The sequence below is a fragment of the Schistocerca serialis genome, chromosome 12 (genome assembly GCF_023864345.2).
Source record: "Schistocerca serialis cubense isolate TAMUIC-IGC-003099 chromosome 12, iqSchSeri2.2, whole genome shotgun sequence".
In the NCBI taxonomy this organism is placed as follows: domain Eukaryota; kingdom Metazoa; phylum Arthropoda; class Insecta; order Orthoptera; family Acrididae; genus Schistocerca; species Schistocerca serialis.
In genome coordinates, this window is record NC_064649.1 from 20,755,658 (window position 1) to 20,775,462 (window position 19,805).

Sequence of the window (19,805 nt, forward strand, 5' to 3'; positions counted from 1 at the left end):
CCTGTGCTTTCATCTGAGTCCTGAGGAAACTTTTCAGCTGTGTCCAGCCAATTGTATACCTCCTTGGATGCATCCCGATGCAACCCGCACAACACACTGGCCCACAGGACAACGAACACTTTGTGCGTTACCACAGCCTTTTCCACACCCTATTTCTATCCAGATATGTGTATATATCTCCATATACACACCGAAGAGCCAAAGAAACTAGTACAGTCCCCCCCCTCCCAGCACACACAAGAGCCGCAACACGACATGGCATTGACTCGACTAACGTCCGAAGTAGTGTTGGAGGGAACAGACACCATGAACCCTGCAGGGCGGTCCATTAATCCGTAAGAGTATGAGGAGGTGGAGATCCCTTCTGAACAGCAAATGGCTCTGAGCGGTAAGGGACTTAACATCTGAGGTCATCAGTCCCTAGAACTTAGAACTACTTAAACCTAACTAACCTAACGACATCACGCACATCCACGCCCGGGGCAGGATTCGAACCTGCGACCGTAGCGGTCGCACGTTTCCAGACTGTAGCGCCTAGAACCGTTCGGCCACCAAGGCCGGCTCTTCTGAACAGCACATTGCAAGGCATCCCAGTTATGCTCGATGATGTGTATGTCTTGCGAGTTTCGCGGCCAGGGGTATTGTTTAAACTCAGAGCTATGCTCCTGGAGGCACTCTGTACCAATTCTGGACCTATCGGGTGTTGCACTGTCCTGCTGGAATTGCTCCAGTCCATCGGAATATACAATGGACAAGAACGAATGCAGGTGATCAGACAGGATGCTTACGTACGTGTCACCTGTAAGAGTCGTATCTAGACAAATCAGGGGTCTCATGGCACTCCAACTGCACGCTTCCCACACAATTACAGAGCCACCACTAACTTGAACAGTTCCCTGTTGACATACAGGGTCCATGGATCCATAAGGTTGTCTCCATGCCCATAACCTCCATCCGCACGATATAATTTGAAAAGACACACGTCCGACCAGGCAACATGTCTCCAGTCATCAACAGCCCAATGTCGATGTTGACGGGCGCAGGCGAGACGTAAAGCTTTGCGTCGTGCGGTCATCGAGGGTACACGTGTGAGCCTCCGATTCCGAAAGCCCATGCCGATCATGTTTCGTTGAATGGTTCGCAGACTACAATTGTTGATGGATCAGCATTGACATCTGCAGCAATTTGCGGAACGGTTGCATTTCTGTCACGTGGAACGATTCTCTTCAGTCGTCGTTGGTCCCGTTCTTTCAGGATCCTTTTCTAGCTGCGGTGATATCGGAGATTCGATGTTATACCGAATCCTGATATTTACGGTACACTCGTGACACGGTCGTACCGAAAATCCCCACTTCATCGCCAACTTGGACATGCTATGTCCCAATGCTCGTGCGTAGACTGTACCACCATGTTCAAACTCATTGAAATCGCGGTAACCTGCCAGTAGTAACCTATCTACCATTTACGCCAGACACTTGTTCTCTTATATAGGCGTTGCCGACAGCAGGGCCGTATTCTGCCTGTTTAAATATCTTTTTATTTGAATACGCATGCTTATACCAATTTCTTTCGCTCTTTAGTGTATATATTATTGGTTTTCCCTGTTGACGACCATATGGAATAATGTATGTCTTCTATTTCTGTTTTCTTTCTTTCCAGTAGTTTTTCATTCCTTAGCTACATTGACTATTGTGTCTCATGTCCCTTCTAACAGCCGTGTACCACAAGTATCTAGAGGAACGGAAGGTTCCAAACGATTGGAAAAGAGCACAGGTAGTCCCCGTCTTCAAGAAGGGTCGTCAAGCAGATGCGCAAAACTATAGACCTATATCTCTGACGTCGATCTGTTGTAGAATTTTAGAACATGTTTTTTGCTCGCGTATCATGTCGTTTTTGGAAACCCAGAATCTACTCCGTAGGAATCAACATGGATTCCGGAAACAGCGATCGTGTGAGACCCAACTCGCTTTATTTGTTCATGAGACCCAGAAAATATTAGATACAGGCTCCCAGGTAGATACTATTTTCCTTGACTTCCGGAAGGTGTTTGATACAGTTCCGCACTATCGCCTGATAAACAAAGTAAGATCCTACGGAATATCAGACCAGCTGTGTGGCTGGATTGAAGAGTTTTTAGCAAACAGAACACAGCATGTTGTTCTCAATGGAGAGACGTCTACAGACGTTAAAGTAACCTCTGGCGTGCCACAGGGGAGTGTAATGGGACCATTGCTTTTCACTATACATATAGAAATGACCTAGTAGATAGTGTCGGAAGTTCCATGCGGCTTTTCGCGGATGATGCTGTAGTATACAGAGAAGTTGCAGCATTAGAAAATTGTAGCGAAATGCAGGAAGATCTGCAGCGGATAGGCACTTGGTGCAGGGAGTGGCAACTGACCCTTAACATAGACAAATGTAATGTATTGCGAATACATAGAAAGAAGGATCCTTTATTGTATGATTAATCGATAGCGGAACAAACGCTGGTAGCAGTTACTTCTGTAAAATATCTGGGAGTATGCGTGCGGAACGATTTGAAGTGGAATGATCATATAAAATTTAATTGTTGGTAAGGCGGGTGCCAGGTTGAGATTCATTGGGAGAGTCCTTAGAAAATGTAGTCCATCAACAAAGGAGGTGGCTTACAAAACACTCGTTCGACCTGTACTTGAGTATTGCTCATCTGTGTGGGATCCGTACCAGATCGGGTTGACGGAAGAGATAGAGAAGATCCAAAGAAGAGCTGCGCGTTTCGTCACAAGGTTATTTGGTAAAGCGTGATAGCGTTACGGAGATGTTTAGCAAACTCAAGTGGCAGACTCTGCAAGAGAGGCGCTCTGCATCGCGGTGTAGCTTGCTGTCCAAGTTTCGAGAGGGTGCGTTTCTGGATGAGGTACTGAATATATTGCTTCCCCCTACTTATACCACCCGAGGAGATCACGAATGTAAAATTAGAGAGATTCGAGCGCGCACGGAGGCTTTCAGACAGTCGTTCTTCCCGCGAACCGTACGCAACTGGAACAGAAAAGGGAGGTAATGACAGTGGCACGTAAAGTGCCCTCCGCCATACACCGTTGGTGGCTTGCGGGGTATAAATGTAGACGTAGATGTAGAAGTACACGTAGACTGCTTGTCCCGTACACGTGCGCTGCTTGTCCCGTACATGAACGTTACTTTCTGCCCCATTCGGATAATTCCTTGGTGGTGAGTCCTTTCATTTCTGTCTTACAAGGGGAGGCCGCCAATTGTGAAATTCAGATTCGATTCATACTGCGCATAATAAAGGCTCATGGCCAGAGGTGTAATGTGGCAAAGCACCAAGATGCACTTTCAGCCGTTGTCGAGAAAATCGACAGTTAAAAGAAACCGTTGCGGTGAAACACTCTCTACGATTAATAATTTTCTACAGCGTCGTGGCGCTGCATGCTTATGCCTGTTGGTGAAGATGGATCGCTCTCCAATTGTACCGCCTCCATTTTTCCGTTTTTTTAACAGGGTGTACCAAAGCTCTCCCGTCCGCACTGATTTTCGGCGATGTTATAAGTTGCGCTAGGGACCGCATCTACCTTCTTTCGAAGTTAGCAGGCAACTACGCTGTTATGCGGTGGCTCGTTTCGGCCCATTCAACATCTGTCCTTCAAGTGTAACGAGCGAGTAACGGAGTTTATATTTCATACCTGCCACAGCAAATTTGTGTTCGTGGGGTCTCTATTCTGATTCGAACGTTTGACTTACGCTATACGTATTCGTTTCGGAATATGGTTTCTAAGTCTTCCGTTAACTATACGTGGTTAACATTATGAAGACAATTAATAACATTTGTGAAATACAACTTTGTTTGCGGAAAACATAATGATGTTCGAAGTCGCCAGTTTTTCCACGACAAACGACTTTCAACAACTTATTATATGCATAACTGTTGCAACTGATTGCCGGGAATTATATATATATATATATATATATATACACATTTGAATTACAAAAAACAAATACTAAAAAAAAAATAAAAGGTCGCATGGCGCGAGATTCGATCCGGCGACCTTCGGACTACGAACCCGAGCACTTACCGCTGCGCCACGCCGCTGTAGAAAATTATTAATGGTAGAGAGTATTTCACCGCAACGGTTTCTTTCAACTGTCGATTTTCTCGACAACGGCTGAGAAGTGCATCTTGGTGCTTTGTCACATTACACCTCCGGCCATGAGCTTTCATTATGCGGAGTATGAATCGAATCTGAATTTCACAATTGGCGGCCCCTTGTTAGAGTGTACGTCGAGATACTTTCATTTCTGAGGGTGTGCTTCCAAGAAGGAAGACGCACCATGTCTCGTTAGCACTTCCTCCGCCGAATCGACTACCCATTCCTACATATCATTCCAAAACCGCCAAGCTTGATTACCTAGCGAATCTAAGAGGAACTTCCTCTCCTCGACGCGACCAGCGGAAGCGAACACAGACAGGAAAGGCGGGCCCTGCAGATAGAACCGTTTATCTGCGGTATCCGCAACAGCACTCGCAACCAGCTTTCGAGCTCTATAAATTATACCGAGATTGGTCCCATTGTCACGGGCAGACAATCGCCGTAGACCGCTGCTTCTTCTCCAGTCGCCGTCATGTCACCGCTGGTAGTCTACGTCGTCGCCATCACTGCTGCCTGCTTAGTAGCTCAGCCCGCCGCCGGGGGCCCGGTTGACTGCAACGATTCACACGGGCAAGTCACGACAGTGGATACGGATCTGTTTCACATTTTATTCTCTAGATTCTCGCACAGATGACAAAATGGTAGATATCGAAATAGATGACAGAGGGATAGAAAAACTATTAAAACCGCTCAAAAGAGGAAAGGCCGCAGGACCTGATGGGATTCCAGTTCGATTTTACACAGAGTACATGAAGTAACTTGCCACCCTTCTTGCAGCGGTGTACCGTAGGTCTCTAGAAGAGCGTAGTGTTCCAAAGGATTGGAAAATAGCACAGGTCATCCCCATTTTTAAGAAGGGACGTCAAACAGATGTGCAGAACTGTAAACCTATATCTCTAACGTCGATCAGTTGTAGAATTTTGGAACACGTATTATGTTCGAGTAAAATGACTTTTCTGGAGACCAGAAATCTACTCTGAAGCAATCAGCATGGATTTCGAAAAGACGATCGTGTGAAACCCAGCTTGCACCATTCGTACACGAGACTCAGAGGGCCATAGACACGGGTTCCCAGGTAGATGCCGTGTTTCTTGACTTCCGCAAAGCGTTCGATACAGTTTCCCACAGTCGCTTAACGAACAAAGTAAGAGCATACGGGCTATCAGACCAATTGTGTGATTGGATTGAAGAGTTCCTAGATAACAGAACGCAGCATGTCATTCTCAATGGAGAGAAGTCTTCCGAAGTAAGAGTGATTTCAGGTGTGCCGCAAGGTAGTGTCGTAAGACCGTTTCTGTTCATAATATACATAAATGACCTTGTGGATAACATCGGAAGTGCACTGAGGCTTTTCGCGGATGATACTGTAATACATCGAAAGTTTGTAACAGGGGAAAATTGTACTGAAATGCAGGAAGATCTGCAACGAATTGACGCATGGTGCAGGGAATGGCAGTTGAATCTCAATGCACACAAGTGTAATGTGTTGCTAGTACATAGAAAGTAAGATCCTTTATCATTTAGCTACAATATAGCAGGTCAGCAACTGGAAGCAGTTAATTCCATAAATTATCTGGTAGTAGGCATTAGGAGTGATTTAAAATGGAACGATCATATAAAGGTGATCGTCGGTAAAGCAGATGCCAGACTGAGATTCATTGGAAGAATCCTAAGAAAATGCAATCCGAAAACAAAGGAAGTAGGTTACAGTACACTTGTTCGCCCACTGCTTGAATATTGCTCAGCAGTGTGGGATCCATACCAGATAGGGTTGATAGAAGAGATAGAGAAGATCCAACGGAGAGCAGCGCGCTTCGTTACAGTATCATTTAGTAATCGCGAAAGCGTTGCGGAGATGATAGATAAACTCCAGTGGAAGACTCTGGAGGAGAGACGCTCAGTAGCTCAGTACGGGCTTTTGTTCAAGTTTCGAGAACATACGTTCACCGAGAAGTCAAGCAGTATACTGCTCGCTCCTGCGTATATTTCGCGAAGAGACCATGAGGATAAAATCAGAGAGATTAGAGCCCACACAGAGGCATACCGACAATCTTTCTTTCCGGGAACAATACGAGAGTGGCATAGAAGGGGGAACCGATAGAGGTACTCAAGGTATCCTCCGCCACACACCGTCAGGTGGGTTGCGGAGTATGGATGTAGGTTTAGATGTTATTAATCATCTCATCTGCGCTGAGGTGACTAGTCATGGGATAGCTACCCTGTATATGCAAATATAGAGATGGCGGTGGTGGTGACGCGTACACAAGGTGTAAAAGGGCGGAGCATTGGCGGGGCCGTCACTTGGACCGAGGTGATTCGTGTGAAAAGGTTTCCGACGTGACTATCGCCGAACGACGAGAATTAATAGGCTTTGAACTACTCGAAATGGTAGTTCAAGCTACCTGCATGGATCATTCCACTTTCGAAATCGTCAGAGAATTCAAGAGTTTGGCGAAAATGTCAAATTACAGGCATCATCTCTCGCCACAGACAGCACAGTGGCCTTCACTTAACGACCGACAACACCGACGTTTGCTATAGGTGTCAGTGCTAACAGACGAGCAGCAGCACGCGAAATAACCGCACAAATGAAGATGAGGTTAACGACGAACGTATCCGCTAGGACACTGCTGCGGGATTTGGCGTTAGTGGGCGGTGGCAGCAGGCGACCAGCGCACGTGCTTTTGCTAACAGCTCCAACATCTTCTTCAGCGCCTCTGCTGGGCTCGTGATCACATCGCTTGGACCCTGGACGACTGGAAAGCCGTAGTCAGTTGTCCCGATTTCAATTGTTAAGAGACAGGGTTCGAGTGTGTGGCAGACCAAAAAGCCGTTGACCTAGGTTGTCAACAAGACACTGTGGAACCTGGTGATGGCTCATAATGGTACGGGCTGTGTATCCATGGACTGAACTGGGTCTTCTGGTCCAACTGAAACGGCCATTGACTGCAAACGTTATGTTTGGCTATTTGGAGATCATTTGTAGCCATTCGTGGACTTCATGTTCTCGAGACAATTCGATATGTCATACGGCCTAAATTGTTGGTGAATGGTTTGAAGAATATACAGGACAATTCGAGCGAAAGATCTGGCCACTCAGATCGATCGACATGAATCTAATCGAACATTTGTGGGGCATGGCTGTGGTGACAGGGCTTGGGTAGCTCAGATTGTGGAGCACTTGCCCGCGAAAGGCAAAGATCCCGAGTTCGAGTCTCGATCCGGCTCACAGCTTCACTCTGCTGGGAAATTTCATATCAGCGCACACTCCGCTCCAGAGCGAAAATCTCATTCTGGAAACATCCCCCAGGCCGTGGCTAAGGCATGTCTCCGCAGTATCCATTCTGTCAGGAGAGCTAGCTCTGCAAGGTTCGCAGGAGAGCTTCTGTAAAGTTTGCAAGGTAGGAGACGAGGTACTGGCAGAAGTAAAACAGTGAGGATGGGCCCTGAGTCGTGCTTGTGTAGCTCAGATTGTAGAGCACTTGCTCGCGAAGGGCAAAGGTCCCGTGTTCGAGTCTCGGTCCAGCACACAGTTTTAATCTGTCAGGAAGTTTCATTTGTGGGACCTAATCGAGAGGTCAGTTCGTGCCCTGTCAATACGTTCCTAGTTGTGGATGGATAAATATGCAGCATAGCTCAGTATTTTTGCAGGGAACTTCCAACGACTTGCTCAGTCCATGGCTGCTGCACTATGCCGGGAAAAACGATTTCCGAGAGGATATTAGGAAGTATCCCGTAACTTTTGTCACCTCAGTCTATGGTCGACAGTATCAGAGTCCCTAGAAAGGTCTAAGTTAGATGTTCTCGCATGATGATTCTAAAATCTCCAGTATTTGCCGTCAACTTACATTGCGCGGAAAGACCACAAAGATAACAGAGATTAGGGCTCGTACAGAGGCATACAGGCAGTCATTCTTCCCTCGTTCTGTTTGGGAGTGGAACAGGGAGAGAAGATGCTATCTGTGGTACGAGGTACCCTCCGCCACGCACCGTATGGCGGATTGCGGAGTATGTATGGAGATGTAGATGTAGAACCTTACGATAAGTTGTACATGGAGTACAGCAGCAGCATCGTGGCGTGACTGACTGTGTTGTCTACTTGTCCACCACAGGCAGCTGACGCAGCCACCGCCAACGAAAGACCTGCTCAAGTGGAAGCCCTGGTGCCCCTCTGGTTGTCCACAAGGAGGGTGCGTTCGCTACAACACGTGCAACTGCGGCCGCGGTTACAAGTGAGTACCATTCGGACACTACTGCTACTACATACTACACGAGTGAAAATGTATTCCGTGTCAATAATTACCTACTTATATAGCCACTTGCTGTACCCAGCCACGCTTTGGTGTGACTCGGTCTGCACAAATGGAAAAGAAACAAAAGAGGAAGCACACGTTTCAGTAATCATAGCATGTAAGCTTTCACGGCCGGCGTTATGTTATTCTAAAAGTAAAACTAAAGAAAAAAGTTCATATAAACATAGATCCGCAAATGTTTAGTTACGTAGTTAAGGCTAATAAAAGACTTTGCCTGGAATTTAGCAACTTCGCGAATATGAAGTCATCACAAAACTGTAGCAGGTTAAAGTAAAGCACGATTTCCATTTATTTTGTTGTCGTAGTTGTTGTGGTTATTTGTCTACGTTAAACAGCATTGAAAATATCCTCGTCATCGTCTTCATGTATCGAGTGCTCGTACTGATTATGAACGCTAGGTAGAGAACCTGTCTCCCGGAAGATTCGAAATACTCCACTAATGGTTCGTCCATTCGAAACCATCCGAGTTCGATAAAGTACGCGATATTGGTTAACTACAGCCCTAGCACTACCATCACATTTACCGTAAATACACACCCTATCGGCGTATTCCCCTATTTCCTAAATAATCTGCAAACCACGAGAGTTACTACGTGGTATCACTTAAATGCACTGTTGCTATTCTGTTCTTTCACTGAATACAGAAAACTAACTCGTTTCAAGGTTAGGAAACAACATAAACAACTCACTAGCGGTTGCCTACAATGACATAGACGTTTCTATATTGTTAATGGAAAGTAAACAAACTTACTCGTATAATAATGTTTGCTTCTCTGGATGTTCTGCAAACTATTGCAGATACACTTCTGCTACATATTTTATTAGATTCACCAGACCAATAGCAACAAAATAAACGGAAATCGTGCTTTACTTTAACCACGTATAGCTTTGCGATGGCTTCCTATTAGCGAACTTGCTAAATTTCAGGCAAAATCTTTTGTTAGCCGTAATTCCGTAACTATTGCATATTTGCATATCTTCATGAACCACCCTGTATATATAGTCTAAATATGTCTAAACGTTTGTTACAATAACGTGTAAAAATTTGAGGGAAATCGGATAGGTACATTTTGAGGTTTTTGGTAACAATGTTTTGCCTCTATATACCACATGCATACAGATAGATATTATCTGCACGTTTATTAAAGAATTAGGAACCTAAAAACACGTCCGTACAAGAATTCAACTTCGCATCAATTTTCAAAGCAATCGGCGAAGAGCTTTCGGAAATTAACGATTTTGAACAAACCGACATTCACATTTTTTGACATTCATACCAGACGCCGTTCCAGTAGATATATAAAAACACTAGAGTATTTGAATGCAATGCTGTGTGAGAATTTCAAAGCAATCTATAAAGAACTTTTGGAGATTAGAGACTTTGAAGAAACAAACATCTATGACTGAACTTGTATAAAAACTTTTACATGTACAAAAACTTACACATGTACAAAACATATACATATATATAAAAATTGTAAATGTTTCTAATCCCAAATCTCTGAAAGATTCCGAATGAATGCTTTGAAATTTTGACACAGCGTTGCATTGGAATACGCATCTGTTTTTGTTGTTATTGTGGTCTTCAGTCCAGAAACTGGTTTGATGCAGCTCTCCATGCTACCTGTTTTAGTATATCTATTTTTAATATAAGTAATACATAATTTTTTTATAAATTTAATGATAGTGTATTTTTGTTACAAACAAAACTAGAAACACACCTGTATTAAGATGCAAAGTACTGTGAAAATTTCAAAGCAGTTGGTCAAAAATGTTCGGAGATGCACGATTTTGAACAAACGAACATCTACACTTTAGTTTATACAAATAACGTAATACCACTGGGAAAAATCACTTAGTTCCGTGGAATGTTAAAACACGTGAGTAAGTACTGACTACACACGTTACACAGAAGATAGGTTAAGAGGAGGAAAACCTATGTTCATAGCATTTTTAGATTTGGGAAAAGCTTTTGACAGTGTTGAAACACTGAACAAGCGGTAAAAAATCTAAATGAAAATTTGGAGAAAAAATTAATGTTCAGGGAGATGAAATAAAAATTTTGAGGTTTGCAAATGGCAATAATTTCTCTCACGCTAGAAAGGACTTAGAAGATCAGTTGAATGGAATGGATAGTACAGTAATGATAGTCTTGTGAAAGAAGAATGTGAACATTAACGAAAGCAAAACGAGGGTACTGAAATGTACTCTAATTAAATCGGGTGATGCTGTGGGAATTACATTAGGAAATGGGACACTGATATTAGTAGATTAAGTTTTGCCATTTCGGCAGTAAAATAGCTGATAATGACCGAAGAGAGAGGATATCGATTGTAGATAGAGAATGGCAAGGAAAGTGTTTCTGCAGGAGGAGAAATTTGTTAACGTTGAATATAAATTGAAGTGTTAGGATGTCGTTGCTGAAGGTATTTGTCTGGAGTGTAGCCATTTACGGAAGTGAAACATCAAGGATAAACAGTTCAGCCAAAAAAGAGAATAGAAGGGGGGGGGGGGGGGGGTGGCGGGGACAAGAAACTTGTGGCACTACCTGATCAAAAGAAGGGATCGGTTAGTACAACACATTCAGAGGAATCAAGGGATCACCAGTTTAGTATTTGAGGGAACGATGGGAGGTAAACATAGCAGATGGAGACCAAGAGATGAATACAATAAGCAAATTCAGAGGGATGTAGGTTGCAGGAGTTATTCGGAAATGAAGAGGCTTGCCCAGTACAGAGTAGCATGAAGAGCTGTATCAAACCAGTCTTCAGACTGAAGACCAAAACAACAAAAATATGCCCATACGACTCTTTTACACGCGGACGTGCTTGAAAACTACTCCAAAGTGAAATAAAGTGTACCATCAACGCCGTCAACAACATCCATAATGTTTTCATAAAACTGTCCGGCATACCCTGGAATGAGATGTATTATCTATTTTATGTCCTGTAATTTTTGGCAGTGATAATGATTTAGCTATATATGAAGATAGTAACTGTTTTCTAAAGAACACACCTAGTTGGCGCGAGTAATGAGTGGATGGGCAAATATCTGTTAGGAACATTACGAATGTAGATTGTGGACAGTTGGGAATGTGGGTCTCACGGGAAGCGTGCAAAGTATAAGTCCCTGCAGTCGCGTTATTCGTCTGTGTCCTCGGTGGCTCAGATGGATAGAGCGTCTGCCATGTAAGCATGAGATCCCGGGTTCGAGTCCCGGTCGGAACACAGATTTTCAGCTGTTCCCATCGAGGTATATCAACAACACCTGTCGCCAGCTGAAGGTTTCAATTAATTATCATTATATTCATTTAACATTTGAACATAAAGGTATCAAGAATACTGTTAGGCCTGGCGAGGATTCTGGGAGGCCTGCAGACTTTCGCTGGATATTTACTTCAACGAAATTCTAGTTGAAGTTCTTGTTCCTAAATACTGAATAAGGTTTCCCCTCGGTTGCTTTCATTTAACGAAGTTCCAGCGAATTACCTTTGCTGTTGAGTATGTCATGCTTTCTGTTGACTATGTTCTTTCTGTAACGGCAATGTACTCCAAATTTTTCTATGGATTTGAAGAGGATGCTTTTCATTCTGGCTTGTTGGATGACAGTGATGTGTTTAATGACACAGGCCTACATTCTACAATATTTTGTGGCTTACAGATGTTAATATAACTTAATGATTAATGTTATATAATACAGCCACTAATAATTATTATATGCTTAAAGTGCAACAATGTTATACTAACCTCAAAATGACTGCTTTCAGTATTTTCTGCCATACACACACACAAATACCAAGGACGTTCCTCTGGATAACATCTCTGACAACAGCATGCCTTTTTAAACAATAACATACAAGAAAATGCAGTCCTCGTAATTGCCACTTACTTACTTATGTTTCAGCTCGAGTACGAAAACAAATCAATATGTGACATTCTTACATGGATTTGGTTAGATACTGCAAATCATTGCCACATGGGTACAGCAACTCTTAGTTGGTTCAGACCTCTCTAGACAACAGTACGTTATGGAATAGAGTTGATTCTATTGTGCAAGACGTATAGTCAGTTGCACAAGAACGTGTAGCCATAATTTCAAATGTAACGTCCGCAGAGACATGTCTGCTAGTGGCCAACAATCTGTACTCCATGCGCTTTTGCGCAGCGTATAGATAAACATTGGTGTGAGAGATGAATGCTTCGTTTCGACGGCTGCAGTTATGCAGTTATTGCTTACAGCCAATTGAAATGCCGAAAACATGTGTAATATTTATCAAAAATGCCTTCTGAGGTCCGTTAAGAAGCTATTTGGTCCGAACGAGGCAAACTATGCGCTTCAAGAGGATAATGATCCTAAACATAACAGCCATCTCTGTACATCGTAGAAACAAGAGATGGGGTGTCCACGATCGATTGGCGTTCAATGTCTCCCGATGCAAATCCATCGAAAATGTTTGGTCGTCTATTAAAAAGCAGCGGAAGAGAAAGCCAATATTTACTTTGAGGCAGCAGTCATATGAAGTCAGGGCGATATGGTGATCGGAACCGAGAGAATACGCAGGCAATTTCGTGAAAAGCATGTCAAAACGATGCAAAGCTGTAATACGTAACGGCGGCGATTCGATTAACTATTAGAGATTGTACAGTTGGTAATAGCATGTATTTTCATGTAAGCATATATTTATAAACTGAAGAGCCAAAGAAACGGGTACATCTCCCTAATAACGTGGAGAGCCCCCGGAAGCACACAGAAGAACCGCAGCACGACGGGGCATGAACTCGACGAATTTGTCTGAAGTAGTGCTGGCGGAATTGACGCTATGTATCCTGCAAGGCTCTCCATAAATCCGTAACAGTACGAGGGGAAGGAGATCTCTTATGAACAGCACGTGGCAAGGCGTTCCAGATATGATCAATAATGTTCATGTCTGGGGAGGTTTGTGGCCAGCAGAAGTGTTTAAACTCAGAAGAGTGTGTCTGGAGCCATTCCGTAGCAATTCTGGACGTGTGGGGTGTCCCATTGTCCTGGTAAAATTGCCTAAGTCCGTCGAATGCAGAATGGACACGAATGGATGCAGGTGATCAGACAGGACACTTACGTACGTGTCACCTGCCAGAGTCGTATGTAGACGTATCAGGGGCCCCATATCAGTCCAACTGCACACGCCTCACACCATTACAGAGCCTCCACCAGCTTGAAAAGTTCCCTGCTGACATACAGGGTAATTGGGTTCATGAGGTTGTCACCATACCGCTGCACAAGACTCGTCCAACCAGGCAACATGTTTCCAATCAACGGCCCGATGTCGGCGTTGAAAGGTCCAGGCGAGGCGTAAAGCTTTGTGTCGTGGAGTCGTCAAGGGCACACGAGTGGACCTTCGGCTCCGAAAGCCCATATCGATTATGTTTCACTGAATGATTCATACGCTGGAACTTGTTGATAGCCCAGCATTGATATTGGCAGCAACTTGCGGAAGGGTTGCCCTTCAGTCGTCGTTGGTCCCGTTCTCCGCACGATGTTTCCCGGCCACAGGAATGTCGGAGATTTGATGTTTTACGGGATTCCTGATATTCACGGTATACTCGTGAAATGGGAAAATCCCCAGTTTGTCGCTGCCTCGAAGATGCTGTGTCCCATCGCTCGTGCCCCGACTATAGCACCACGCACAAACTCACTTAAATCTTGATAACCTGTAGCAGCAGTAACCGATCTAACAACTGCGCTAGACACTTGTTTATATAGGAGTTGCCGACCACAGCACAGCATTCTGCCTGTTTACATATCTCTGTATTTGAATACGCATGGCTATACAAGTTTCGTTGGCCTTAAGTGTAATATTGTTTTTTTTTCATACAGATAACGGCGTACACTTTCTTGTGGAACTGTAGTCCACATATTCCATCACAGTCTGCAGCAGAGAACTACAAATCTGAAAAATGGTCGTTGGTTCCCAATTGCATAACTACGTCCAGTTTTTGCTTTTATTCTCATTCATGGAAACCTGTGCTTAAGACTGCGATATTCTGAGAACGTGTGTCCGTCTCTTTAGTACGTGTACCCACTGTTTCCTTTTTGCAGGGACGAGAGGACGGACTTTGAGGTGAGGTCCAAGGCCCCCATCCGCTGCAAGCCGGTGTGCACCAACGGCTGCATCAACGCGGACTGCGTGGCTCCGGAGACGTGTCGCTGCTGGCCGGGGTACGGCATGATGACGGGCATCAGCAACAAGTGCTTCTGGGGTGTGATGGGCGGCGGGGACTGAACGGGGAATGTGAACCAATTCACCATTGGCTTCTCCCCTTACAGCACCTGACGATAAAGACGGTGATAACAACAGAGTACAAGGGTCTGACATGTGTGCTTATGTGCTTCATTTCAGAACTATAGCTCAAATCACCGTTAAACACAAAGGCTTTACAGCGTGACAAAACGAAACCCCTGAAATTCACTGTAATTGAGTAATTAAAGTTTACTGACTACTCACATTGTTTTTGTTTATTCACTAGCCGTTTACCCACAGTTTCACCAGCGCATGTTTATGTCACATATATTGCACACATCTCCTCCTATCCTTTCTCTCTGTCCATCTCCTCCTCCCTCTCACCCTGTCCATCTCCTCTCTCACCATCTCCTCACCCCCCTCACACTGTAGATTTCCTCTCTGTCCACCTCTGTAGCACCCTCATCCCAGCTGGAACTACCTGGTTCTTATCCACACGGCAGTTCTTCCCCGGCAATAAGGGTTGTTTGTGCCAAGTTTGGTCGAAACCGATGGAGAGGTTTAGGACCTGTGGAACATGTATGACGGTGAGCAGAGGTGGCCTCGGCTTATGCCCTGGTTTAAACCTTGACTGTTACTCTGCGTTTGGTTTCCCGCGGTTATGCCGTGGTTCTTCGTCTTTCTACGTGTGGCAGCAGCGGTGTGTATCGATATTCGCATCTTGTACTATCTTTGGCCTGGTGCTTATAGTTTCCGGCTAGCAGGTGTGCGGCAGTCGGTCGGTTGGTGTGGATCAGCCAGGAAATGTCCGCGCGGCGCAGTGGGCGGGGCCCGCTGGCGGTCTCTACGCAGTGTCTGTGTGTGTGGGAGCTGTTCAGATGGCTACAACATTCGTGGCTCACCGACCCGGGACACCAAAGTTGAGTGGTGATTTAATTACCGAAGCCAGTCTGTTCACATTGTGCCGTTGGTTTTCATGATTGGCTGTTGGCGGTATTCCTGTGAGCAACAGCGAGTGTTCGAGATGGCGAAAGTTTGGCCACCATCCGGTGGGGTTTATCTGTACTTTGGTTATTTGAAGTCCAAGTGCACCAGCGGAATTTTCTGCCTTGTGGCCGTTAGCGTTCAGGTTACCTGCCCTGGGGGCTGACGTAAACTTCAGGCAGTGTCCTTTCCTCACCGTGTTGTCGCTGTCCAACACGTGTGTGTAGTTTTGACAACTTATGCATACTTGGTTGTGGGCGGCTACGCCTTTTACGTTTTGGCTTTGGAGTTCCTTGTGCACTGGTCGGGTGCAAAGCAAGTCGTCTTGTCGGTGGGTCCGTTGAGTGTCTTGGTTGGGTTGCAGGCGGATTGGATATAGTTGGGCCGACTACCTTTCTCCCCTAAGCGAACGTTGATACTTAAAGTGCAGACCGACCCCCAGAAACGTCTGAGCGCCGCTGGCTGTACTGCATTTTCTTATCGGTGTTTGATTGTGTATTTTAATGGCTCATAGCCGATGGTTTGAATTTGTATGCTTTTAGTTGGGTTTTAAATAATTGGCCTTGAGCCGCTTTAAAATTGGAAGTTCCTTACTTGTGAAGTCTTGCATTGTTTGCGCTTCCAGGCTGTATAAAATATTGTTTGAAGATAAATCTTTGGGCCTTCTGCCTACTAAAAATTATATTAGTTGTTTTGTCATTGGCCTTCGTCCGTTTTTAAATTAAAGTTCTTGTCTTTCAAGTATCAGACTGTGTGGGACCTACAGCATAATTGAAGATAATGCTTTCTGCCGCGTGTGTGTGTGTGTGTGTGTGTGTGTGTGTGTGTGTGTGTTTGGGTGTGTGTTTTTAATTATTTTTACCTGCAGTCTTAAATCATGGGCCTTCAGCCGTCTTTAAATTAAACTTGTTCGCCTTCCAAGTGTTAGATTTGTTGGGCCTTCAGCCAAGTTACAGAACTTACTTACGTGAGGCTTTCTGCCTTCTAAATATTCTGAGTCTGAATTTTAAGTTAATGGCTTTCAGCCGTTTTTAAATTTTAGTGGTTGTGTCCTGAAGGCATAAAGTAGTGTGGCCTATTCAGCCCATAACTAAGTTCAAAAATTTTTGCTGTATTCTTTGGACAACTAAATAAAGTTATGTGTTTGAGTGTAACTGACAGCCCCCTTTTGGACCCTTTCCACAATTCCAACTACCTGTTCTGTCCTGCGGAGTTAAGCAGGGCGCCTCAGAAGGCTACGATTGTTTATTTTGTGTATGAGGTACCACTGGTTTGTGGCCGTCTGACTTCAGAATGTGCTAGGAAATTTGGTGAACATGTGGGATTGGGGTTGTGTTTGTGTGTTTTCAGTGTGTAAGCATGTGATTTCTGGTGTCTAGGAAGGCTACTCACTCGGATCGCAAGACAATCAAACCAGTAGTAATAATGAGGTTTATTACAAAAGGAAATTTACAATACTTTGAAAATTATGCAGATGTGTCGCAAACAAAGGGCGACGTACAAAATAATCAATCTTCAGTATAAACAATCCCAAATCTGTGCCACATAGATTGTATAAGCGAAGTGATCCAGCATTGACGCTGCTACGCAAATCACAAGTCCTGAAGCTGCTATTGAACTGGGCCGTCACCACTCGGTCGTGGCACACATTTCCTCACTTAGGGGCTGCTGCTGTCGTGTTGTCGTCCTGGAGAGGGGTCTGCCAGCCTGCTATTGGCTGACCTCTTCTCACAGCCTTCTCTTCTTTGTCGGTCCCGACTGCCGTGCCGGCGCTTGACTTTGCGCTGTAAAATGTGTAGTGTTTTGTTTGTGTGTCATTGGTCCATAAAGTGATGTAGAACGGTTAATTTTGGGCGTTTCTGAGAAGCTTCTGGTGATTCGTGTCCTAAATTCTGAATGAGAATGTGGGGTGAAGTTTGTGTTGTTTCGTCCAATTTTCTGGATTTGTCATGCGTAAGTATGTAAATGGTGGGTTGACCTAGAATGTCTCTTATGTGTGCCTGCGATGACACAGAAAACTTTGTTCTGGAGACGTTGCAGTCGGGTTAGTGCTGTGTCTGACACCGTCGAGCATACCTCCGAGCCATACAAGATGACCAGAAGTATGAGCTGGCGCCAGAGGACAAGTTTACACTGTACGGTTAATCCGTCACCTTTCAGCAGGGGATATAACCTGTGGAGGAGTGAGCAGCAGTGGTGAGATGCCTGTTCTACATTAGGTGTCGATATATTTCAAGACAGAATTAAATTACTGAGTTTCTCCAGGTCAGTTCTCTGCAGTTAATGGCGAGTTAACGATCAGGGAGCTAGATTTTGGACGTGAAGTAGAAATAGATTGCCTGGCAGTTCGTGGAGTTGATTTTTATCTTCCACCGATTACACCACTGTGTAATCCTGTCGAGGTGTTTTTATAGGTGGCGGCCCATATTGAGGAGGCTGCAACTGGTTCAAATGGCTCTGAGCACTATGGGACTTAACATCTGAGGTCATCAGTCCCCTAGAACTTAGAACTAATGAAATCTAACTAACCTAAGGACATCACACACTTCCATGCCCGAGGCAGGATTCGAACCTGCGACTGTAGCGGTCGCGCGCTTCCAGACCGAAGCGCCTAGAACCGCTCGGCCACACCGGCCGGCTGAAACTACTTCTGTATATGGCGGCATCATCGGCAGAGAAAGCAGTCTCTTCGCCGATCTGCCTAGGAATGTCATTCATGTATATGGTATAAAGGATAGGACCTAAAACCGAGCCTTGCGGGACTCCTGCCTCAATCTGCCGTCCATGATTGAACTTTTCTCTGTTCTGTACGAGCAACTGTCGTCCTGTAAGGAAGGAGTCAATGATCGAGACAATGCGTACTGGGCACCCTATCTGACCTAGCTTATAAATTAGGTCATCGTGCCAGACACAGTCAAATGATTTCTCTGACATGTGCACATGCCATACTTACATACATCCATACTAATACTAATGTACTAGTATACAATATTATAAACGCGAAAGTAGCTCTGTTACGCTTTCACGACTAAACCGCTGAACCCATATTGATAAAACTTGGTATGGATATATATTAACTCTGAGGAAGAACTTGGGCTACTTTAGAAACTCTGTAGTACAATATTTTTTGTTGATTTGTAGAATATAATACGAAATATGGAACAAGTTACTCTTTGATAAAGTTATTTACTCTTTGACTTTTGTACTTCATATATTTATGAAAATAAAAATAACGTAACGAATACAATGCATACACAATGCTCTACGTATTTAATTCATACTTCCATAATAATATCAGCCACAAGCATGTTGTATTTTAGCCGCTCAGCATCACAAATACCTTATAACTTCTGACACGCATGCAATTTTGCGTCGACACTTGTTGGTCGTGTGGGTAGGCCTGCTGACTTTCGATCACGTGGTCCCTAGTTCCATTCCTGACTAGACCGGATTTTTTTCTGCTCATCTCTCTCTCTCTCTCTCTCTCTCTCTCTCTCTCTCTCTCTTTGTGCGTGTGCGTGTAATCCTCATTATCATTTTATCATCATCGACGCGTAAGTGGCCGAAGTGGTGTGAAATAGAAATAAATGCACCAAGCTTCCTAACATACCGACCGGGTTCTGTTGGTCAATAAAGCCGTACGCACATCTCATTTCATTTTTCTGACGTGTAAGCGCAGCCGCGGTTGACAGCTAAAATACAATGCTTCTACAGTCCTCAACGTGTTCAATCTACACGTTTCATACTTTCATACTAATATTATAAACGCGAATTAACTCCGTCTGTTACGTTTTTGTGCCGGCCGGAGTGGCCGAGCGGTTCTTGGCGCTACAGTCTGGAACCGCGCGACCGCTGCGGTCGCAGGTTCGAATTCTGCCTCGGGCATGGATGTGTGTGATGTCCCTAGGTTAGTTAGGTTTAAGTAGTTCTACGTCCTAGGGGACTGATGACCTCAGAAGTTAAGTTCCATAGTGCTGAACCATTTTAATGTTTTTGCGACTAACCCGCTGAAACGATTTCGTTGAAATTTGGTATGAGATAGCTTGTGCCCTGACGAGGAACGTACGGTACTTCACAAAGTGTGTAATGCATTTATTAATTGAAGGCTATTACGCGACCTAGGGAAAAATATTTAGTCTTTCA

At 44.5% G+C, this 19,805-nt stretch overlaps 2 protein-coding genes across 2 annotated transcripts in view; both read left to right on the forward strand.

Annotated features, from left to right (window-relative positions):
- The window catches only part of LOC126428167 (epidermal growth factor-like protein), a 33,495-nt gene extending 18,554 nt beyond the window's left edge, over positions 1-14,941 (forward strand). The window contains exon 4 of the mRNA XM_050090079.1: positions 14,768-14,941. The gene's annotated coding sequence lies outside the window, so the exon portion shown is untranslated. The remainder of the gene's footprint in view (positions 1-14,767) is intronic.
- LOC126428357 (epidermal growth factor-like protein) overlaps positions 4,557-19,805 on the forward strand; it is a 49,153-nt gene continuing 33,904 nt past the window's right edge. Inside the window, exons 1-3 of the mRNA XM_050090288.1 lie at positions 4,557-4,719; positions 8,262-8,377; positions 14,537-14,717. Of these exons, the coding sequence (XP_049946245.1) occupies positions 4,618-4,719; positions 8,262-8,377; positions 14,537-14,717 (399 nt within the window). The 5' untranslated portion in view covers positions 4,557-4,617. The remainder of the gene's footprint in view (positions 4,720-8,261; positions 8,378-14,536; positions 14,718-19,805) is intronic.